General features: G+C 37.6%; 2 protein-coding genes across 4 annotated transcripts; one reads left to right on the top strand and one right to left on the bottom strand.

The window, feature by feature from the left end:
• Positions 1-908: 908 nt before the first annotated feature.
• LOC113581998 (E3 ubiquitin-protein ligase DTX3L-like) lies at positions 909-13,772 on the bottom strand. Of its 3 annotated transcripts, none has more exons than XM_035520398.1 (8): positions 13,686-13,772; positions 11,245-11,318; positions 9,205-9,321; positions 8,566-8,652; positions 7,337-7,550; positions 4,794-6,253; positions 4,348-4,565; positions 909-4,204 (listed from the first exon to the last, which is right to left on the bottom strand). In XM_035520398.1, exons 2-8 carry the CDS (start codon positions 11,284-11,286, stop codon positions 4,135-4,137), a joined length of 2,208 nt encoding a protein of 735 aa, XP_035376291.1. In that variant the 5' UTR covers positions 11,287-11,318; positions 13,686-13,772; the 3' UTR covers positions 909-4,134. The 3 variants fall into 3 exon arrangements, with proteins under 3 accessions (XP_035376291.1, XP_026873319.2, XP_035376292.1); XM_027017518.2 differs by having other exon boundaries at positions 9,232-9,321; XM_035520399.1 differs by having other exon boundaries at positions 13,735-13,759.
• Positions 13,773-16,492: 2,720 nt separating this feature from the next.
• alas1 (aminolevulinate, delta-, synthase 1) lies at positions 16,493-24,037 on the top strand. The gene is made up of 11 exons (XM_027017540.2): positions 16,493-16,665; positions 19,743-19,954; positions 20,350-20,526; positions 21,059-21,184; positions 21,318-21,540; positions 21,643-21,827; positions 21,914-22,093; positions 22,208-22,372; positions 22,977-23,245; positions 23,401-23,563; positions 23,771-24,037. The coding sequence occupies exons 2-11, from the start codon at positions 19,759-19,761 to the stop codon at positions 23,929-23,931; spliced, it is 1,845 nt and encodes a 614-aa protein (XP_026873341.2). The 5' UTR covers positions 16,493-16,665; positions 19,743-19,758; the 3' UTR covers positions 23,932-24,037.
• Positions 24,038-24,521: the final 484 nt, after the last annotated feature.

Genomic DNA, 24,521 nt, shown 5'->3' with positions numbered 1-24,521 from the left:
ATATATATATATATATATATATATATATATATATATATTATATATATATATATATATATATGGCCAGAGCCAAGTTTGAAGTTAAATGTTTTTAATAATGCTTGTCTGTACATCTGTACACTATCACAATGTCACATGATGTCTATATAGCACATGTAAAACGTCAGTTCCATATTTAGTGTTTTGTTTATTTTATTCCATAGCTCTACGTTTGAGAATCGTTACATTCTGTTACTTGCATAACTAAAGCTTTTATGGTACATTTACATTTGCAGTGCAGTAAGTTTCCTTTGCCTTCTGTAGTCTGAAGAGTAGTGCTTGAGTGACACCAAAAACATTCTTGCAGGTGAAGAACTATTGGGAAGATTGTGAAACGTTCCAGCAGAAAAGTGAGTTTTTGCTGCACGTCAGAGGTCCCGACCTAAAGACTGCTTTCAGTTACGTGTTGTACTGTTCATACTCTTGTGGACAGCAATAGCCCAGCGCGCCAGGCTTGTCCAGGCATGCAGTGCCATGGTTGCATTCTGATGTCTAGTGGCTTAGATGAGAAAAGACCTCTACTATCCTCAACATCCTTTATTCGCATAACAGAAATCGAAGGAACAACATCTTAAAGAAATCATTGTCATATTGGCTTCTGTCTTTAGTTTTATGGTTTTGTTTTGTTTCTGTCATTTCTTACTGAGACATATTTTTTCACCACCATTGCTTGGTTGAAATACTGCTTCTGTCAGAAGAGAACAGCCTCTGTTATACAAGCAAACCAAGAATAACTTTCATGTTAGAACTGAAACAGATTTTCATACTTCTGGATTTTATGGCCACATTTAAAAAAACAAAAAACAAATTATAATCTCTCCACTTTTAGAACTGTTGCTAAACTGTTCATGTGTTCTGTTTTTGTGGGGTTTTTTTTTTTTATCTTTGTGCAGTTGTATTTAAAAATGACAGCTTTTATAGTACAAAATGCATGGAGGCTTAAACTTAGTTCTGGAAGAAGAATAATGTTTAATTTTTGCTGGAGTACTTTACAAACTAAATAACATTTGTTATAAATAAACCACCTTAAACCTGTGTTGCTTCATTTGTGTCCTTGTTTATTCAGGTTTGTTAATCTATCGTGCCCTTTTTTGCACAAGTTCCATCTGCTCATGGGCCAATAGATGGTTCCATTGGTTTGGTTTATGTTCAGAAATACCTCCTGAATAAATTCATCTACAGACTTCAAAGAATGCCAGCGCTGTTATGCCTTAGTACATGCTGATTCCCGGCAGCATCCATTGAATAGTTTACAACCTGTACAACTGCCAACGAGTAATTAATTTTTTACTGGATTTTGTAGTGTATACAGTTCTATAGATAATCATTCATTCTTGGCAACATGCAAAAGCAAACATTTGTATTATACATTTAATAATAATAATAATAATCATCATAATCCAAGGGAGACTGCATATTATTAAGTGTATGGGGCCATTAATTGTTAGAACAACCTTCTATATGTATAGTGACTATAGTTGGTCACTGCTGTTAAGTAGAGGAAAACGATGGAACTGAATGCGTATGTCATGTACTGGCAGGGTGCAGGTAAGTCAGAGTTTCCAACCACTTGGTTCCATCTGGTGGTAGGCCAGTACTGCAATCCCCAGTCTACAGAGGACAGACTCGAAGGCTTGTGCAGGTGGAGTCCTGCGTGCTGAGTCCGCTTTTAAAGCTCTCAATACTACCCTTGTGTTTCTTTGTTGCCATTTCCTCATATATGAGAGTCTTGTACTGGGCGGACATGGAATGCTCTAGAAATGTTGCATTACCTCCATAGAGATGTTTGACATGGTGAAAAGGTGTAGTGACATAAAAAGCATTAAGATAACAAATACTTTTTGGTTAGTATTGCACTGCAACTTTTCATTTTTGTGATTTAATCTGCTGGTGAAAAACAGCATTATTCTCTAGATGTACTTTAGTTTGTATTGACGGTTATCCTCAACTGTAACTGTAGTTTCAACAGCCATGTTACTGTAATGCTTGTTCTTCTTCAAAGTAATAAAGCACTGTCATTGTGTGGTCTTAAAATAGTCCATGTCATGCAGAAAAGAGCCTAATTCCCACTGTGAAGTATGGACAGGGGAGTGGTTAGGGGTGGGGCTTCATGTTAAAACTGCATGCTTTAACAGCGGAGTGGTTGGGGCGGAGGTTCAGTGTGCTTTAACAGTCTCTGCCACACCCAGGCCCCTCCCCTTAGCCTCACCTTCTCCTCCACCTGTCCTGCCAACCCCATTGAGGATGGATCTGTTTTCTTTAGCAGGCCATGGGGAATGTCTGACAATAATTAACTGCATGAAAGAAGAATTTGCATATAAAAATCTGGCTACATAAAAAAAAACCTTCTATCCATGATTCCATAGAAACCCACTGAATTAGACATTCCTTGAATACTCAACATGGAGTTGGTGAACTTCAATTAAAGACTCATGACCCAACAGCAAATGTTTTCATATTGACAACACCCTTTTAGTTACTATTCTTTCATCTCTTCAAAATATGCAATTGTTTCACACTTACTGAACCATTTAGATATTATTATTATTTTCATATCCCTACAATTTTGCATAGAAAGTTGATTTTGATTCTTTTTATCTAAGCCAGAAGACGTCAGGACTTTACTATGTCCATTGCGTCTATCCTCACAGCAAACCTCACAGTAAACCACCTGATATTATCATTCCCCTCAGACACATGTTGACCCACAGAGCTGGGCTTAGGAAGCTATCTAGAGCTTTATCATCTCTGTCCATTTACTCTCCCCTCTACACTGTCAGATGACATGTTGTCATAATCTAGCTAAATGTCAGTTGCTACATTTTTTTTCTGCTGCTCAAGAAAAAAAACCTGAAATCTGAGAAAATATATATTTTTATCTTACATTAATTATTCCTGTACAATCAGGCAAAACAGTAAAGTTGAAGTTGTGATTTTTCTTCAGTTTAGAGCTACCTGAGTTACAAAGAAGTTATTTGGGAAAGCAGTTTACTGTTCTGGGAATTTTCTCCACATTATATATTTTCTTCAAAGTTTGAAAAACATTAAACAGGTGAAATCAATACGCTTCCATCTAGACTCACTGACTCAGTGTTTCCAGGAAAGAGAAGACACACATGAAGGGAACGTCAGTGGTCTTCCAGCCGTGACCTGTTTCATGGTGTCATGTTGCCATCCGGGAGACTGCCATGTTTTTTCATTTGTCTGGTGACATTTCACTTTGTGCACTTCTGCCATTTTTTTGTTTGTGGTTTTTCCATTTTCTTTCGAAGGAAATGATTGATCATTAAAGGACTAAATTAGAAGTTTTTGTATGTGATATTCTTATTTCCATTAGTTTTGCCCACTCAATATTCCATCTTACAGTACATAAGATCCCAAAAACAATTTGATTGCTAATTAAAATTAGATATTTTAGGGGGGGGGATGACAGCTTTTGTACTTCATTTTGTCTTTGCATATTTTATTTCTATCACTTTTATAACCTGAAATAATACTCAGAAAATAAAAAGAAGAAAAGAAATGGACCAAACAAGCCCCACTCTTAGCAGAGTCCAGCTCAGATCAAAAAAAGTGTAAGATTAAAATGATGTGCATTGAAATTCACTTTGCCACAATGAACATGCTGTGTGCATTTTCGAGTAACAATCAGCTCTTCATCATACTTTTGCTTTATAAAAATCTGTTCACAGTAAGAATATATTTTTCTCTTTAAGCACTTTGGGCATATGATAATTCCCATTTGAGTTGTATATATATCTAGGAATATTATCAAGTGAAATATCACAGTGACAGTTTTTTTCACTTTGCTAAATTTTGTTCCATTCATACATTTACTCATTCCTGCATTTATTTGTCAAATATAATTATTTCTGATGTTTGATTTGTATTTGAGACCCATTTTTGTGAGTAAAAATGTGAACATAATTAACCTGTAGGGGAGCTCTTAAATGTGAACATAATCAACCTGTAAGGGAGCTCTTAAATGTGAACATAATTAACCTGTCGGGGGCACTCTTAAATGTGATCAGAATTAAACTGTAGGGGAGCTCTTAAATGTGAACATAATTAAACTGTAGGGGAGCTCTTAAATCTTCACTCAATGCCTTTGGCCTTCAGTTCTGCTCTGACTCTTTTTAAGTAGTTGGCATCCGGATAGCCGTAACTGTGGAAATAAATAATAGTTCACATAAAACTCATGTTTACTTGACTTTTAGATTAATTGAACTTTTACTGGAAGTAATATACTACAAAATAGATGCACAATACACAGTCTTATTTCATAGCGGTTAGTCATTGTCACCTTACCTTTGTGGTCCACCGTGCATACTAGTCTTATGATGAATGTCATTCCAGGTAACAGAGTTGGTTGCTCCTGTGGTTGTTGAGGTTCCAACAGTAAAGGTCAGTTTCTGATGAAAAGCTGTTTGTAGCAGATGGAGCACATGTTTTCCTTCTTTATTGGCAGGTAAGTAAGCAGTGCGGTATGTCCCACTGTAGGGCTGGCCAGGGTTTGGATGTTTTTCCTAAATAACAAATATGTTTATTAAATATTATTTATATAGTATTGTTGAATAATAAACAATTTACAAAGATTGATTTTGTTAATAGCGAATGATTTTTACTATAATTTTATTACATGAGTAGTATTTTAAAATTATTAGGTTAGCAGTAGACAAATATTCACAGTTGTTCTATACCCAATATTGTAAAGACTGATTAATATTTTAACCTATTTATAAAAAGGTACTCACTGTTTGAATGCCAGGTGGTATCTGGTATTTAATTACAATTGTGCCACAGTCAGTAAATCCAGGCAGTCTGTTTGTGGTCTCAGTGTAATCCATTGTTCCTTCAGGCTGGTTTCCTATCAACTTCCCAAAGATTTTCTTACACACTGGACAGATTTCCCCGAAATTCTTCACTGACTGTCTCAGACAGTCGTTGCAGTAGTCATGCCCACATTTCAGTGTTTTCTTATCAGTAAATGTATCCATACAAATTGGACATTTATCCTCTTCACTTTTAACACTTTCTTTGTCTTTAGCATTTCCTTTTGCTTCTGCGCCTCCCTCTGCTCCCAAGCCCTGCTGTCCCTGCCTTTGTGCTAAATACTCTGAGTAGCCAAGTAACTGCTTTTCTGTATCATCAAACACAGACTTTCCAATCTCCATCTCTATGTCAGCTATGGCCGGAAGGAGATGCTTGGGCAGTCCAACAAGTTTCCTGCTACCATATTTTTCTCTTGAATCAATCCAACAGTGTGCAGAGCGGCGTCCCTTCAGAGCCTGAATCACAATATTGGCATAGTCAGGTTCTCTAAGTTTACAGGTGACAGTTGACATGGTGACCTTTTGGTACAGATGCATTAGGACTCGGAGGGCATGGGTTTGCAGGTTGACTAGTGCTCCAGTACTTTGTGCGCTCACCTTCACCGAACCTTGGTAAGGTTCATCATGAAACACAACCCCATATTTATTTTCGATATCAGAAAGTTGTGCGCTGAATGCCATCTTCACCAGCTCCCAGTGTTTTTCATTCATCACAAGTGGAGCTTGAGTGTCCTTCATGTCCATTTCCAGTGTCTCAGTCTTCTGTGAAGTCCCGTTGCTCGATGCATCACTGGTGTCACTGGTGCTCATCTGCTTCTGTAGCATTGATGTGACCTGTTTTGGTGCAAAGATCAGGCAAGAATCTGCTGACCTGTGTAGCATCAGTTTAGCCTCTTCACTCTGAATATTACACAGCACCTCTTTCACTATGTCAGATTCCATTTGTGCTTGAGGGATGGGTCTGATATCCAGACTTTTTGCATTATCCTGGACAAGGTCGGTAAACCTCTGAATAGCGTTCTGTACACAATCACTTTTGGTCTTCTCACTTTTGGCAGTAATAGAAACTGATACCTCAGCATCTATTTTAACACCAAATTCATTCTCAATTTGGTGGATCTCCTTTCTGTAAGCACAAGACAAGTACCAGTACAGAGAGACAGGGATAGTAAGTACCCCAGTGTCTGTGCTTCCTGGGAGCTGAGCTAGGTTTGGATCTTTCTTCATTCCAGTGTCCCTCCCAGAAGATGCTCCTCCTATAGTTGTCATTTCATGTCCATCCCCAGACATCATTTCATCCACCAAAAATTGTACAGGGGCATTCTCTCTTATCTCCTTGAATGTAAAAGTTGTTTTTTTAATCCCTTTTAAAGTGTTCAAAGCTATAAAAAATTAAAATAACATTTTTATAGATTTTACTTTTTTTTTGTAAACATAAATGTGAATCAAGCCCATACATATTATATTTCTGAGTTAGAAATATTAACAGTGTCCTAGAATATGCACATGGTATTAACACTATTTTTAAAAATACATATTTCTTTATAATAAATAGTTCTAATGGCACTAAACAGTCAGTAAGTATTTGGACACAGACTTGGTGAGTGTGCACTATGCATTACACATTACCATCATAACACAGTTACAGGGAACATGTGTTTTGGGAATGTTTTAGGAAGTAGCTGTTTACCCAGGTTCTTGTGCAGTGAATGTTGCTCATACATGGCTACTTCATCAATGATTAGTCACACCTCATTTACAGGTGTCATATGGTGGCGTCACCTGCTATTCAGGTGAGGTAAGAATATAGTTGACTGCTCCATAAATAATCTATACAAGCAACTATATTTTCCAAACACTTTTAAATAAATCCAACATAAAAGCCAAACTTTGGTAGACATGAGCCTGCCTAGCAAAATGTAGCAAGTAAGTTATGAAGCCACACACTGAAGCATCTATAAATGCTAATTTACCCAGTTTATTCCTTTAAAGAGTCTTTTATCCAGTTATGTGCATCACGGTCCCCTAGTTGTGCTACACCTCATGGTCACAGAGGTGTGGACATGTATGAAGCTACATCACCTGATATACAATTACAAGGAGTCACCTTTGCCCAATATATAGTAATATACACTAAAACTATAGAGCATTAATGCAAATAAAGTAATATAAAAGAACATGTTCTTTTCAAAAATGTTATTGGTATTTTGTGACACAACAAGAAGATCAAATGTTATTGATATTTTGTGACATAACTTGGTTCCCAAGCCTCCCCTTGATTTTAGAGTTATGGTTAGGGTTACGTTTAGGGTTATGGTTAGGGTATCTGAGAGGCCCAGAGGCCCTTTATCACTAGGGGGCACTGCTGAGTCTTTGAAGAATTTCTAAATTCAAGTTATCATAGTTTTATTTTTATATCTTCACTTTTCACTGTTAAAAAAATTGTTCCTATATGAAGATCTTACCTCTGGATGGTTTTATCACCACCTCTGCACAGAGTGGAGCTTCAGCCTTAGGGGTAATGTTCACAACTTCAAGCTTCTCATCTGGCACATTTTCATTGAACCAAGACTGGAGAGCTTTCTGCAGCATCATTTTCCATTTTGGTGGTATTTCCTTCGTCCATTCCACTTTGATAGTGATGTTTGCTGTATCTTCGGAGGGTTTTGCTGGATCATTCTGAAAGGTACAAAAGACAGTATAGCTTGTGCAGATGAGAAATGCACCTTCAATATACATGAAACTGTCTCAGATCACTATTCATGACTTATAATTATTAGCTTTAGAAAAACACCATATAATCAAATATTAATTTATTATAGGTAATGTGTGATATGAATATTAATTGAAACATTGATTTTTGTGGAATTGTGGGTCTGTTTAGGACTGTGGATTAAATATAGTGTCATACTCAGAAACATTTATATTAGCCTTTGTAGTATATTGGGGGACATAGAGTCTAGTCTTGTCTGATGATCTACACAACATCTACACAACATATACACAAAATAGGAAAATGTGATTTTTAATTAAATACATTAAAAGCTTTTTTTTTTAGCCTTTTTATAGTGCTTTGAGAAAGATACAGCAATCAACAGTCATTTACATTTTATTGTCCCTGCACACATTCTGTTTGAACTGCACATCATATCAATTTACAAAACATAGGGGCAGGTGCATTACGATTTCAATGCCAATGAACATGACCAGAGTTCACTGTACACTGCAGAAGTAGGCGTCATCCTAAATCAAGCCATGTCCCTAAATGCAGCACTCAACCACAATGGCACTTCTTAGGGAAGCTCCTATTAAGGGCACTTTTTCCTATTAAGCCAGCTGTGACTTTGAATGAATTACAAAAGTTGGAGGACACGTTTCAAGATGGTTTCAAGATGGTCTTCTTGAGTCAACAGTTTCCATGGAACTCAACAACAGACACCAGAGTGGCAAAATTCTCTGTCTGGCATTTACAGAGTCTTCCCTCGAAGACACTGCACACTGTGTGGAAGACTGTGTTGATTCTGCTGAGGCTGTAGATTCAGATTTGTCCTGAATGCTAAGCTGGAGCAGCTGCAAACACCATGTAGTACACTGTAAACAGGGCAGTGCTAGCACACATGGCTGGATGCAACAAGGGTCCACAATACACAGGATAAAACACTACATAGTCTACAGAAATAAACCTGATACCTACCAACACGTCATCAGTAGGAACTCCTCTCTCTGCATGGCTTTGCTGTGGGTTCCCTTGTGATGTCGTAGAATCTTTTGACTGGGACATCTGCATAAAAAAGACAGATGAACTTGCACTTCTGTTCTGGTCTGTGAGAAGGATAATTCTATTTCTACAGTTAATTCCCATTCGTTTCAGTTTGTCCTCTCTGCTCTATACTGTGCAACAGGGTCTGGTGCAGTTTCCTGGAGTGGTGTTTTATCGGATGTGCCAAGGTGCTCAGTTCCTGGAGTAACTTGTGATGACTAAGTATAAACCATGAGAAATTATTCATGTTATAAGTAACTCGTGATGACTAAATATAAACCATGAGAAATTATTCATGTTATAAGTAACTCGTGATGGCTAAATATAAACCATGAGAAATTTTTCATGTTATAAGTAACTTGTGATGACCTAATATAAACTATGAGAAATTATTCATGTTATAAGTAATTTGGTTCTAAATAACTTGGAGTAATCAGTAAAAATTTTATAATAAAATAAGATCTACTATATAAACTTAATAAATAGCTATTGTAATAGAGATTTAATTGTGGTAGCTGTGATAAGCTGCACAAGGACAGATCAAAAGTAATGTATATTTGAACATAAATCAACCTGAACACTGTGGTGTAGAAGGTCTACCTTGTCACTATATCCAGAGGCTGATGCTTGATTAAAGGTTTCTGCTTCAGTCCTGCCAGGCTGTGTAGTAATGGTGGTGCTGTCATGTGTCTGAAAGACAAAGTGGTAATATTGCTGCACACCTCCAAAAAGGTTTATGCCATTGTTAATGTTATTACTCCATTGTCAAAATTTTCATTCCATTGTTATTTGTGTGCCTTCATTGTGTGAAGTCCACTTAAGTGGTATATGATGATGTTTACATGGAATATATTTCATGCCATACAGAAATTTAAAATGTTGTGCAGTCACCAGATCTCAGCATTTTTGAGCTAACATGTTAGACAGTGCACATCACCATCATCAAAACACCAACTGAAGGTGTTTCTTTTGGAAGAATGGTGACTTGCAGAATCTTTGCCAAGACTTATTGAAGACTTACTGAAGCTCACCTGGCAGCTTTGTGGTGGTCAAACACCTTATGAAAACATTTTATGTTGCTTTTTCCCTTTAATTTACTATACACCTGTATATCCTTATCTATAACTAGAGAGAGGGTTTGATTTAGGGTCACAGGCCTCTTCCACGACCACAACCCAAATCCAAGCTTAAAATCCAGATCTTCTAGCTTTGGAGGGACACAGCATTTAAGGTTTAATGTTTTTAATGTGCCAAACAGACATGTTCTTGAGTTTAGTCATAAGGAGTTTTGATGACTAGCTCATTAGGTAGATCAGTGATTCTCAGACTGTGGTACAGGAAGCATACTGAAGTTGTGTGGCAGATATACATTTGCTTAGTGCAATAAACAAAATGTATAATTAAAATATATATACAGCCTGAGAAAAGATTTCATATTTTTGTTTTAGTAAAATTTGCTTTTGTTTAATAAATGTAGAACTTGTGTGTTAGCTAATTGATCTAAATTTGGGATTTAATTATACCAGGATGTGTACTTTATGTATTGTACCACTAAGTATTATACATATGGTAATTATTTATTAAGATTAACTTTTCTGAGAGTGTCACGGAACGATCGCACCCCCCGCGAGGCACGTGGTTTGTCCAGCCACGTGCAGTAGGAGGACTTTCATTTATGACCACACCTGCACACACCTGTACTTCGTTTCGTCTGTGTGTAAACTCACGTCAGGGTGTGCAGCATTGCTGGTCATTGTTGACGTAATGTGTTGATGATGGTGATGTTAAATGTTATACTTGGCGTTGTGTTTAACGTGTTTATCATGTTCGTTTAATGTTAATCATCTCATGTTCTTTATTTGTAAACACATGTGAGTGCCATTGTCTTTAAGTGTTAATAAATGTTCATCCCTATCGTTGGAGCCTGTGTGTCCTGCCCCTCGCCCTTTGGCACTCGGGCCACCACACATTACAGAGAGAAACAAAGACAACAGTGCAACTGACAGCATATGATGAGATATTGGGACAACATTGTTATAGAAGAAAACAGTAAAAGCTGTAATGTTTCTTTATGTGAGTGTGGGAACTCTGATGTTATAATGTATAATGTGTCTGGATCCCTTATCAGGGAACATGTGTTGAGCCGAATGCAGCACCCCTTCTGTTTGGAAATCACCCCATGACTTTCTTTCTGTTGTCATGATCATAAAATGCTTTAAGTAAAATAGAGTTTGAAACAATGTGCATTACCTGCCTACGTTTCATGGATGTAACACAAGTGTAAATGGATTTAAGAGGTGGTCTGCTGTAAATAGCTTGCAACTTTGACTCTGTTGATCCTATCTTAAAAAAATTTAGTAATAATAATAATAATAATTTTGATTATTTTCTGAGAGAAACAAACACAAGAGTGCAACTGACAGTATACAATGAGAACCTGCAGACAGCAGCTGGTTTGCTAAGTGTCAGGTTTATGAACTGATGTATGTCTGTACAGTGCGGTGGGGGCTTGAACATATATATAAGGTTCATTATAACATCATTACTATATGCCAGTTTAACACACTAGAGAAAAAGCATAAATTACTTTGTAACATCAACAGTCATACTCACATCAGTATAAATGTCTACATCCATTGGCTCGTCATCTGACATGACTGTTTTGCTTTAGACCTATAGTTTCAAATCTGAAATCAGAAACAATCATTGATCATTCCATCATTGTTTTTTGCTTTGTGATTACATAATCATTATTTAGCAAATTATACTTTAAAAATGAAAGAAAGGGAAGTAAAAGATTACCTTTCTACCTTGTTAAAATCATAACTACACAGTAGCTTCACCCTTTCTGAACATTCTATTCTTATTGTCATGAGGCATCAAAAAGGGGAGCAGGATGCAGGCACGAGTTGAGCTGAGGTGTGAGTTGAGCTGAGACGCGAGTTGAGCTGAGACGCGAGTTGAACTGAGGTGTGAGTTGAGCTGAGGTGTGAGTTGAGCTGAGACTTGAGTTGAAGTGAGTTGTGAGTTGAGCTGAGACGTGAGTTGAACTGAGGTGTGAGTTGAGCTGAGACACGAGTTGAACTGAGGTGTGAGTTGAGCTGATGGGCAAGTTGAACTGAGCTGTGAATTGAGCTGAGACACAAGTTGAGCTGAGGTGTGAGTTGAGCTGAGGTGTGAGTTGAGCTGAAGTGTGAGTTGAGCTGAGACGCGAGCTGAACTGAGGTGTGAGTTGAGCTGAGACGCGAGCTGAACTGAGGTGTGAGTTGAGCTGAGATATGAGTTGAGCTGAGCCACAAGTTGAACTGAGGTGTGAGTTGAGCTGAGACGCGAGTTGAACTGAGGTGTGAGTTGAGATGAAGTATGATTTGAACGTAGACGCGAGTTGAACTGAGGTGTGAGTTGAGTTGAGACACGAGTTGAGTTGAATTGTGAGTTGAGCTGAGATGTGAGTTAAAGTGAAGTATGAGCTGAGTTGAGATGCGAGTTGAACTGAGGTGTGAGTTGAGCTGAGGTGTGAGTTGAGCTGATGGGCGAATTGAACTGAGGTGTAAGTTGAGCTGAGACGCAAGTTGAACTGAGGTGTGAGTTGAGCTGAAGTGTGAGTTGAGCTGAGATGCGAGTTGAACTGAGGTGTGAGTTGAGCTGAGACGCGAGTTGAACTGAGGTGTGAGTTGAGCTGAGGTGTAAGTTCAGCTCAGACGCGAGTTGAGCTGAGGTGTGAGTTGAGTTGAGATGCGAGTTGAACTGAGGTGTGAGTTGAGCTGATGGGCGAGTTGAACTGAGGTGCAAGTTCAGCTCATCTTTATTTACACGAATAACAAAGTAAACATGGGTAGACAAAACTGAAACAGAAACTACACATCAACATATACACATTAAGGAAGTCCAATAACTGACGAAGGGCTGGAAATGAATGGAATTTTTGGAGAGTGAAATATGTGTGAAATTATGCACAGGTGGAAAGGATGAGTGATCACAAGAGACAAGGACACATATGAGACGTGACTGGGGGTGTGACAAGGTTGAAAAAACACAAAGCACATGTAACGAACAAAAGGGAAGACAAACAAAGGTCCATGTGACACTTATAGTGGGATATTGAACCAAGGGAATGGGCAGAGGTTAAACTGGGCCAGAACACCCCACAGTGGACCTCTGTCAACTTTAGTTTAGGTAAGCAACAAGCAGAGCTGAGCTCCAGTACTATAATTGATAGAAATGGAAAATATTTCTAACACAACCATTGTAAAATGCACTAAATTTCGATAGGATAAACTTCACTCACAAGCAAGATACATGCCACACGTCTCACATACACTCACACATGCCACTCCTCTGTCACCAATGTTCCATAGTCATTCCATTAACAATATTTACATAGTCTATAAAGTGAAAACCCCATTATTATATTCTTTATGAAAGATCAGCTTTGGTAGGCCAATCCACTGGTACATACACACAGTATCTGCAGAGCTCAACCCCTCTGTTATATATGCCCACTATCTGTCTCGTACCTGAATCTAAGATCGCTTTCCTTAATAATTACAAAGAGCGATGTTCAATGATAAGTGATGTTTATCATATTTACCTGAACAAACGCCAGATTTAGATGCATATGCTATTATATTTTAGGCTTCTTGGAAACATTTGTTCTGGTTTAGCGACTTATTCTTTCAAGCTATTTCTGTTTGTCCTCCTCTAAAGACAACTAAACTTCCTCAACTATCACTTTCGTTTCTTTTCTACCGTAAGAGTTAGTTCATTCGACGTTTAAGATTTCGACATTTCGACAAGGTTTATTTGAGATTTTCGTAACATTTTACAGAAAATGTTCTCTTTAAATTAAAGGGTGAACTGAACATTATGAGACATTTCCTTGTAACTGACTGAGCTGCGTAGTTGCAGAGGCTAACCCAGCGTTGCTTAGCCAACCCTTAGTTTGATTCGTCTTACTTAACGTCCTAATTTAGACTTCAGGACTGAGAAACCTGCCCCGAGATGGTTTGGTGTCATTGATTTATTAAATATTTGGTGTCATTTATTTTACTCACCGAAAATGACCCGTTTGGGAGTCGTTATGTGCTCTCACTGAGGACTGACCTGCTTTTCGTGTCAATCGCCATTTATAGTCCACCAGAAAAGGAAACCGAAAGTTGGTGCAAGTTGTTTTTATCTATAATTATTATTATTGCATCCAGTACATTTGACAACGGTGGTAAGATATTGGGACAACATTGTTGTAGAAGAAAAATAGTAAAAGCTGTAATGTTTCTTTATGTGAGTGTGGGCGCTCTGATGTTATAATGTATAATGTGTCTGGATCCCTTATCAGGGAACATGTGTTGAGCTGAATGCAGCACCCCTTCTGTTTGGAAATGAATCACCCCATGACTTTCTTTCTGTTATCACGACCATAAAATGCTTTAAGTAAAATAGAGTTTGAAACAATGTGCATTACCTGCCTACGTTTCATGGATGTAACACAAGTGTAAACGGATTTAAGAGGTGGTCTGCTGTAAATAGCTTTTAACTTTGACTCTGTTGATCCAAGCTTAAAATCACCTAGTAGTAGTAGTAGTAGTATTAATAGTAATAATAATAATAATAATAATAATAATAATTTCGATTATTTTCTTAAACCCAAGGACGCCTTACATTTAGAGAGAGAATACACTTACAGAGCAGCCAACCTGTACGCATTTTGCATAGCAGGTACGCAGTGTGACACCTACGTCGCTGGTATGCTTGAGAAGGGTCTATCTGCAGAGCCACAGGACTAGCTCTTTACAAGGTCGCTCTGGTGGTTCATTTCACAATTGCAGTGACACTTTCCTGCCCTCAGTGAATTTTAATGTAACGTATTTGGGTTTTTAATACCAAAGTGTATACCATATGTTATAACGCTGCTTTTAAGTGCAGATGAGGCAGTAGTTTTGTACGAGGAGGCGCTCGTTAACCTGCATACTTTCATGTTTGTGAACGGGTTTTAGTTTAGTAGCTTGCTGCTGTTTATCAGTTTTGCCCTGTTTTATTTTTCTGGAATTTGAACTCTTAGATACACTCTTAAAATGATGGTTCTTCAGTAAAAGAAATGCATGAGTACTGTATTTAACGAACAATTTCATGCTTAAATCTTTGCATGCTGTAATTATTCTTCATCTTGAAGAATGTGTTGTATATGGTGCTATATAACACCAAAATGGTTCTTCTTTTGTTGTGATATCAACCTTGTATAGAATAGAATAACCCTTTCTGATGCTTTATAGAACCACACAGAACTCATTCTCCATCAACCTAAAGAACCATTTAAGCAAATTTACTAACGAATGTTGAATGTACAACATATACAGTAAAGGGCAGTGAAGAGAAAAAAGCCCACAAAATGTTGCAGGCTGTAAATAAATGAACTGAGTTGTTTTGTTGTTGTTAAAAGGTAAATAAATGAACAATTGCTGGCATTGATTTGGTCTTATCTTTCTTAACTGACTTTTACATTACTACCGGCTGTATACAATTTTGTTATGACAAAACAAAAATGTCCAAATTAACTAGTCTGTAGAATATAAACCATTCAATGGTTTAATACGAGTAGTCAGTTCTGGTATTTTGTGGTGGTGTTGTTTTTTTTGTGATTCCCAAGTGGGCGGAATCGTCACACGTTTACGTGACCTTGTAGTGTTGTTTGGGTTTGTCACGTACTGGACACTATACAACATACTACCATGGAAACCAGTATTCAGTATACTTCAAAATATGCATATTTCCTTTTTCCCTGCTGATGGATCACAAAGCACTGGTGGATCACATAAAAACAATCAAATAGTTATGAATTTACATATGTGATTTCTTGTTAAGTTAGACATTTTCAAGGTAGGAATAGCTAGAATCATCTTTATTTAATTAGATCAGGATTCAAACAATACTTTGTAAATATTATCCAGTGAACCAGTGTAATGCCTGTCGTCACTAGTGCAATAGGCCATACTCTTGTCTGACTGCATTATCTGTTGTTTGCAATCATTCTAGGTTCTCACTATCCAATTAAATTATGTAACATTGTGTTACATAAGCGTGTGTAAATATGCATGTATAAGTAGAAATACTGGACTACCAGAAAATATGTTTGAAAATAGGATGGGATGAATGTCCTAATTTGTCTGACAGTACAAGGATGTCTGGTCATATTATACTTATGTTAACCAAATGCATATTAGAATACATTAAACGTTTGGTAGCCACACTTAAGGTATTTATTAATACAGGTATGGATAACGGTTATTCTCATCGCTCATAAAATTAAAATCCGTGGTGAAGCGTAAGATTGGCGATCGAGTGGCAAGACAGAACTTTCTGAGCTGTAGAAGCTTAGCATGACCACCAGGCGACACATTTAACAACAAAAACATTTAGTCAAATCTGTAGTTACAGCCCTCCTCACTAGAGGTCATCAGACACCTACTTATGGGATATCTAGAAATGTGTCTGCAAATATATTTGAGATGTCTGGCTTATGATTAATTGTATAATGCCAAAAAAGTGTGATGCGCTATAAAAATGACAATAACGGAGCAAACTGCAACATCTCTAAACACTACTGGTTATGTATTTCGTAGAGGAAGTGATCGCAACTCACTGAAATGTCTAAATTGCTAATAAAGACTTCGACTTAGCAGAATTGGTTTTCCTCGCTACAATCTGTGAAATAATTCTGGTGTCCTCTTAAATGTGAAAAAAAAAAATCGTGACGTTTTCTCGCGATATGTAGACATAGCGGCGCTCTCTAAAATCTCGATTAAAAAAAAGAACCATCCTCTCGCGAGATGTGGACATAGTGGCGCTCTATAAAATCCCGACGAGCAGTTTCGTCCTCTCGTTCGTCCTCAGTGTAGGATAACGACACAGTAGTTAAACGTTCATCTGTCACGAAAGCACTGCCAATACTGTTAAACACCTTGGAAGTAATATTTTTGGAAACAACATCACACGTTGTTAACTGACACTGCACAGAAGAAAGATTAGGGGAATTTGAAGGTAAGTAATGTAATGTTGTGTATTATTAGCCACGCAGCTAGGTTAGCTGAGTGAGTTTCTGTTCGTTAGGTTAGCTAGGTTAGGTAATATGACGTTTTGCTCAATAGATGCCGATACGTCGCAGTTGTGCGGCTCAGTAACGATTTTATATGTTAATAGCTAGCTAATAGCTTTCGTAGCTAACGCTACATTTGCTAAAACGGTGTCGCCTAACACGCTACTCTTAGTTATTTAGGTAATTTTTTTTGTCTTATCTTAAGTCCCAAGGCCAACACTAGGCTATAGAAGTTATGGTGTTCCCAAGATATCCTAGCGATGACTGCATTTCTGGCTGTATTAGTATCTATGAAGCTGTTCACGATGATTGGAAAACAACTAACAGTTTTAATATTTTGGAGACCATAATTGTTTTGTTAAATGCTTGTTATATAATGTCTGATGAGCAACTTACTAACTAGCTAGTGATTCAACACGTAGCTAAAGAGAGTCGGCTAGTTTTAAAACGATTAATGATCAGCTCGGAATATTTTTATTGATATTTAATGATGAGAAAATGTCTGCGGTTGTTGGGCTGCTTTAGTCTGGGCAAAGAACACATTCGCTATACCCGTGTGTTTGAGTGGCGAATGTGAATCTGATCTGATTCTGGTCCTCTTGGGTATAATCCACAACTTGATTTTAGTTTGGTCGCGCATCTTTCAGGAACCTGAATACTTGGGTAATACTTTACACTACGGTTTCGGATATGTGCTTAAAGCTGCACAGAAGTAAGGAAATCGACCCCATGCCCAGAAATTGGACGATTGATGGATACAGTCTGATATACAGTAATAACTTTAGCTAAAAGTGTTTTAAAGTATAAGCAAGTTTAGCCTTGGTCTTATTTTTATTTTAATCTTGTTTGTAATCGCCGTGTAATCGTTAAACCGGTAATTTGCATATACTTTAGGGATATACATTACTGTTCACGGTTTAATTTGTCGAACAAGTTGAACTGATGTAGCCAAAAACAACAAAATACTTTTCTTTGTGTTTTCTACTATAAATATAAAACTACAGAATAATGATTTTGCTAAGTAATCGGTTACCTGTATCGTTTGGTAAGTTTTGTAATGTTTCTCCAATACAGTACAGGATGTTCTGTAAAATCAGTGTAAAATACTTATGCAGGGCAAGATAACAGTGCAGGACCAGATGTGTGTAGAATTGGGCTATACTCTGACACGCACAAATTTCTGCTTTTGACTTGAGTATGCTCACTGTTGGCTTGCTCTATTATGAGAGAGATGGTTGGAATATTTATGAATCTTAACTCCATATGCAGTCATGCTGTTAGACCGTTATATAACTGTCATAATATTTATTAAAGGATGTTGTCGTGCATTTGTGCCATTCAGTCTATGGGGAAACGTAACATTTAAATATAAAAAAACGAATTCATCCATGTCCTAGTTTCATGTACACTTGTGCCGGCTTTATGTAGTCTCATTTACATGTATGTTGTCTAATGTTCTATTTTAATCACTAGGCATTGTAAAAGAATTAGCAACATTGGCCCTCTTTCTAGTTTCTTTTTGTGGGTTCTGAGGACATTGAGGGAGACGGTAGTTATGGTGGACACCATCAGATGTAGTGAAACTGGATGAAAGCATACAATCTTCATTACTGATGCATCTTTGAGTCACATTAATGTCATTTGCTGCCTAATAAGGCCATTAATAAAACATGCTAATCATCTTTATTGATATTGGGTACTACCACTTTAGACAAAGTGAATTCATGATACATCATTAACTGGTTCTAAGTTTATAAATGAGATTTGCATTGTTTCTGGTTTAACAAGGCTTATAACTGTTCCTTTGTTTAGTAACAAGCACATTCCTCGTGGTATTCAATCACATGCATGTTACAACAGGGTAGCATAGCCACAAAGCGCACTGTTTCTTCTTGTCCTCTTTCCCCCATAGGTATCCTTCTTTAAATTACTCAAACATGTTATTGCAGCAGCACAAAGAGAATGTAGAAAGTATTGGGCTAACCGGTGTGTGTGTGTGTGTGTGTGTGTGTGTGTGTGTGTGTGTGTGTGTGTGTGTGTGTGTGTGTGTGTGTGTGTGTGGATGGGTGGGGGGGGGTTGTTTTCAGAGCCAATACTGATTGTTAGTAAACAGACAATGAAAAATCGATATGATATAATTAATATCTGCCTGAAATATAACTGTTTACAGTGTGAACACTTACAAGAATGTAATCCTTACTCACAACTTGCATAAAATGAACATAATGCTTATTGGAACATTATAAATGAACATTTTAAAATTAAGCGCTTTGACTTTGAGATTGTAAAAATTGCAAAAAAAAAAAAAAAGAAAAGAAGTTACTTAAACTTTTAAAAGAAGTCTTTTTTAAGGGATAAAACTAAACTATCATTCTCTTTAAAAAAAACACAAATAACAGGAATGACTCTATAAACAGATCCTCATTTAGATACATTTTGTAAAATGGTAGAGGGGGGCTTATAAAATTCCAATCTCCAGTATCTCCTCAGTAGTTTAAAATGAGTAACAACCACTTGTGGTGTAGAAAGCACAACCTCTCAACATATAGCTTGTATGAGCAAAACCTGTCTTTAAATCCGACTAATTGCTCAACCCACCTTTAAAATGATCTGCGTTAAGAAGTCCATCTTGTTTTATAAGTAAAATGCAGCTCAAAAGGGACCATAGACATTACTTTTAAAAAGCATTATACAAATAATTTGTATCTAACATACTTCGATCCTTTGTATGTTAAACTTGTAAGAGCCTAGAAATTTTATATATAATATAATGGTGTGTGTGTCTATCCATGGAAACGAGCTGTTTAGCCCAAACCAAGCAGTGGAATCTTTGGAAACAGCACCTAGTAGCTGTCTGTATTTTAACAAACAAAACTAAAAATGACGACTGGAAATTATCGTTGAACAAATAATTTTGGCTTCTGCTTTCTGGAGGCATATCTGCATAGTTGGCCTGAACCGTAAGGCACAGTGGAAGAATTTTGTGGCTTAAATGCTGACTTGTCTCCTTTCTTTCACCTAGGTTTGGATAATTAGCCATGGATGCAATCATTCGTTGTCCATTCCTGTCCCGTGTCCCCCAAACATTCCTGCAGAAGGCAGGAAAGTCCTTGGTGAGCTATGCTGTGAGATGTCCTGTCATGATGGACCTCGCATCAAGGCCACTGGTTCGTGCTTTCTGCTCCTCTTCCCCCAGCTTCCAGAAGACTGAGGATATAATTGGCACCAGTGATGGCAAGTTCATTTTTAGTCTTAGGAATAACCTAGTTGTAATCATGTTGAAGGACAAAAAATGCCCAGTTTATGGGCAAATGGATAGATATTAGATACATTTATGTAATAGCTCTTTGGAATTTACAATTCAAGTGAAAGTTTTGGACACACCTGAGTGAAAGCATGTTTTTCATAGTCTTCAAAGGCTTTCTAATCAAATGCTACTTTGAAGACTCAATACACATACATTTTATTTAATTGTTCTGATCTTTGCTCTTTTTCTAAAATGTGGCAAATATTTAAAATAAACAGATTAGGTGTGGGCAAACATTTGACTGTTACTGTATCTTTTTATTGGGCTGCATTAATGGTTTTCTTGTTTTATAAAGCCAAAAACAGTGTTCCTCTTTTTTTAGAACCAAAGGAGTTGCCCAAAATGCCGGCTGGCCACCCTAAGGTTCCACCAGGCCAAGTGTCAGCCTCCAAATGTCCCTTCCTTGCTGGGGAGATGGCTCAGAAGAACAGTGGTGTGGTGAGGCAGGCCAGCTTGGAGCTCCAGGAAGATGTTTCGGAGATCCGCAAGCTGCGCAAAGGTCTGTTGAATAACCACCCACCTTTTTTGGTTGTTTTGGGGGGATATATATATATCTATATATAGATATATAGATATATATATATAGATATATAGATATATATATATATAGATATATAGATATATATATATATAGATATATATATATATATATATATATAGATATATAGATATAGATATATATATATAGATATATATATAGATATATAGATATATATAGATATATATATATAGATATATATATATAGATATATATATATAGATATATATATATAGATATATATATATAGATATATATATATAGATATATATATATAGATATAGATATAGATATAGATATAGATATAGATATATATATAGATATATATATATATATATATATATATATATGGATATATATATATATATATATATATATATATATATATATATATATATCCATATATATATCCATATATATATATATATATATGGATATATATATATATATATATATGGATATGGATGCTTGTTTGTTTAACCTTTTTTTGCAGATGTGCGTGCAGCTGAGATTGATCCCTTAGTGAAAAACGCAGAGGATCGTGCTACCCTGATGAAAACGCTGATGAAACAGCGTCCCACCATGGTCTCTCATTTGCTACAGGAGAATATGCCTAAAAGTAAACCTTTCCTAGTTCTTGAGTCATTTTTGAATTGATAACTAAGGTCTGTGCGTTATGGGACGAGTAGTGGAACTGTCAGTAAATCGCTTTCTTTTTTGAATAATTTTAGAATAACGCTGCTGTCTTTCAGCTGTCTCAAACTTCTGTTATGATGACTTCTTTGAGAAGAAAATTGAAGCGAAGAAGAGTGACCACACGTACCGCGTGTTTAAGACCGTGAACCGTCGTGCAACCGAATTCCCAATGGCAGACGATTACTCTGAGTCTCTGAGTCACAGGCGAGATGTTTCTGTCTGGTGTAGCAACGATTATCTCGGCATGAGTCGGCACCCACGGGTTGTCCAGTCTGTGATGTGAGTGTGCTGGCATTTCTTAAAGAGAAACATTTAATGTGCCCTTTTTTAAAGAATTGGCTAACCGTTAAACCGTTAAGTCAAAGCAGTCTGTTTTTGTAGGGATACTTTACGAAGGCATGGCTCTGGTGCCGGAGGTACTCGAAACATATCAGGCACCAGTAAGTTCCATGTGGATCTGGAACATGAGCTGGCAGACCTTCACGGGAAGGATGCAGCTTTGCTTTTCACCTCCTGCTTTGTGGCCAATGATTCAACACTCTTTACATTGGCCAAGATGCTGCCAGGTAATCGCCTCTGTTTTGCTGGGTTAAAGTGATATTTATATATGAATATAGTCAAGTTCTAATATTGATATCAATTCTGTCCTCAGGGTGTGAGATTTACTCAGATGCAGGTAATCATGCCTCAATGATACAAGGTATTAGGAATAGTGGTGCCAAGAAGTTCATCTTCCGACACAACGATGTTAACCACTTGCGTAAACTCCTGGAGAAGTCCGATCCTTCCACTCCAAAGATTGTTGCCTTTGAGACTGTGCATTCAATGGATGGTAAGAACTTCCAGTGTTCACTCACTGCAACACTGATTTCTAACACCTATACAGCTCTTGTAAGCTTCTGATGGTTTCAGGTAAGCGAACGCTGACCAGTGGTTACTCTCATAGGTGCAGTGTGTCCACTTGAGGAAATGTGTGACGTTGCCCATGAGTTTGGGGCAATCACCTTTGTGGACGAGGTTCACGCTGTGGGTTTATATGGTTCCAGAGGAGGCGGGATAGGAGATAGAGATGGCATCATGCACAAGATGGACATCATCTCTGGCACACTTGGTAAGATTCTGAGAAGAGTGGAAGAACATGCAAACCTTTTGGTTTTTGGGTATGTTTTGGTAGCTCATGTTCAGCTCAGCTCTGCTTCATTGTGTGTCTGAAAAGAGCAAGCCTGTGGATGTGACAGGAGGTGTCTGGTTTTGTCACTTAACACTCCTGAGACACTTCAGGAACATGAGCTGCTCACCTGTTGCCTAGAAACGCATATTGTCTTCTCATCGTGTTTCCCCCAGAGGCCCTTGAAAAGCTCTTCAGTTATGCCACACCCGACCTGCTGGGCTGGGTGGAAAGGCCAAATGCTTTCATGAGTGCTGAATAGACCTTGAAATCCAGACATCTTGGCTCCAGTCAGACATTTTATAAAGGGCTTCTGTCCAACAAAGACCAGCCTCTCATTTATAGTGCTGCTTTGTACATACAGATTGGCCTTCACTTTGCTTACTGACATGACTTAGAAATGACTGCTTCTCTGTCTTCATGGAATGCTAGATTTATAGATCTAAACAGAACTGCATCAGTTTCTTCTAACTAGCATTAACTAACAAAGGCCGCTTTTTTTTTGTATTTTTTCAGTCCTTTTAACTCTTGATATTTATACTGGCAGGGAAGGCTTTTGGCTGTGTAGGTGGCTACGTTGCCAGTACCAGCACCCTGGTGGACACGGTGCGCTCCTACGCTGCAGGCTTCATTTTCACCACGTCGTTGCCCCCCATGCTGCTGGCGGGCGCTCGCGAGTCCATACAGATCCTGAAGAGTGAGGAGGGCCGCATGCTCCGCCGCAAACACCAGCGCAACGTGAAACTCATGCGGCAGATGCTGATGGACTCTGGTCTGCCCGTCGTGCACTGTCCCAGCCACATCATCCCCATCAGGGTAATGACCCCCACCCCTTAGCACGATGCATGATGGCTGTTTTAGCTTTTGAGAGATATTTGTGAACAGGAACGTTTTTGTAAGTCCACATAGCTTAACTGTTAAGAATATTTTGCACAAGAACATGCAGAACAGATTTTATTGGTTTCAAATAGGTAGCGGATGCCGAAAAGAACACCGAGGTCTGTGACATCATGATGAACCGTTACAACATCTATGTCCAGGCTATTAATTACCCCACCGTGGCACGGGGGGAGGAACTGCTTCGAATTGCCCCTACACCACACCACACCCCGCAGATGATGAAATATTTTGTTGGTAAGACAACTAAGCATAACTAATGTCTGAATGTGTTTATTCAGAGCTCAGCCTCAGGTATTATCGAGTTGGAGCAAATGAAGGCTGTCTTGATTTTAGATTGGATATCCTGCTAACCGTGTCTTGGCATAGCCCAGTGAAGCATTCATGGGCAAACACAAAGCTGAGCGTTAATATGGAGTGTTTTTTCATTTTGTTTCTCTTCAGACAAGCTCCTGCAAACGTGGAAGGAGGTGGGCCTGAAGGTGAAACCTCGTTCCTCAGCCGAGTGCAGCATCTGCCAGCAGCCACTGCACTTTGAGGTGATGAGCGAGAGGGAGAGGTCTTACTTCAGTGGCCTCAGCAGTCTCGTGTCAGCCTGCGCCTGACCTCTGCACTCTCAGCGCCTCTTAGTCCAGTAAATGCCTGACATGTGGCTCTTTTTCTATAAAGGCAATAAGTAAATGAGATATATATATATATATATATATATATATATATATATATATATATATATATATATATATATATATATATATATATATATATATATATATATATATATATATATATATATATATATGGAATCTGTATGTCAGATGGTGAATGGAATAAAATTAATATTCATGGGAATTTGCTTGTGATTGTTTTACATAGTTTAGGTGAACATTGACTGAAATGCTTTCCATTAATAAGAGACTCTTATCAAAATTATTTTTTAAATGATTAACTAACATTTTATTAATTAAACGTTAACAATGCACATAAACCTATACCTTACTGATGAAGGTTCTAGAATAAAGTTTCATGATATTTTCATAGTTGACATGCCTTGTGTATCACAGTACTACCATAAATTATTTTATGAATTAACACAATTTCAGTATTTCAAAGCTGAATAAAGTAGTCAGTTTGACTGTCCCAACTTCTGTTTTCTCAGGATTTTGCCTGTGTGACAAACTGTAGTAATGTAAAACTA

Source organism: Electrophorus electricus, chromosome 20, assembly GCF_013358815.1.
Source record: "Electrophorus electricus isolate fEleEle1 chromosome 20, fEleEle1.pri, whole genome shotgun sequence".
Classification (NCBI taxonomy): Eukaryota; Metazoa; Chordata; class Actinopteri; order Gymnotiformes; family Gymnotidae; genus Electrophorus; species Electrophorus electricus.
Note: the sequence above shows the minus strand (reverse complement) of the source record. Positions and strands in the feature narration are given on the sequence as shown.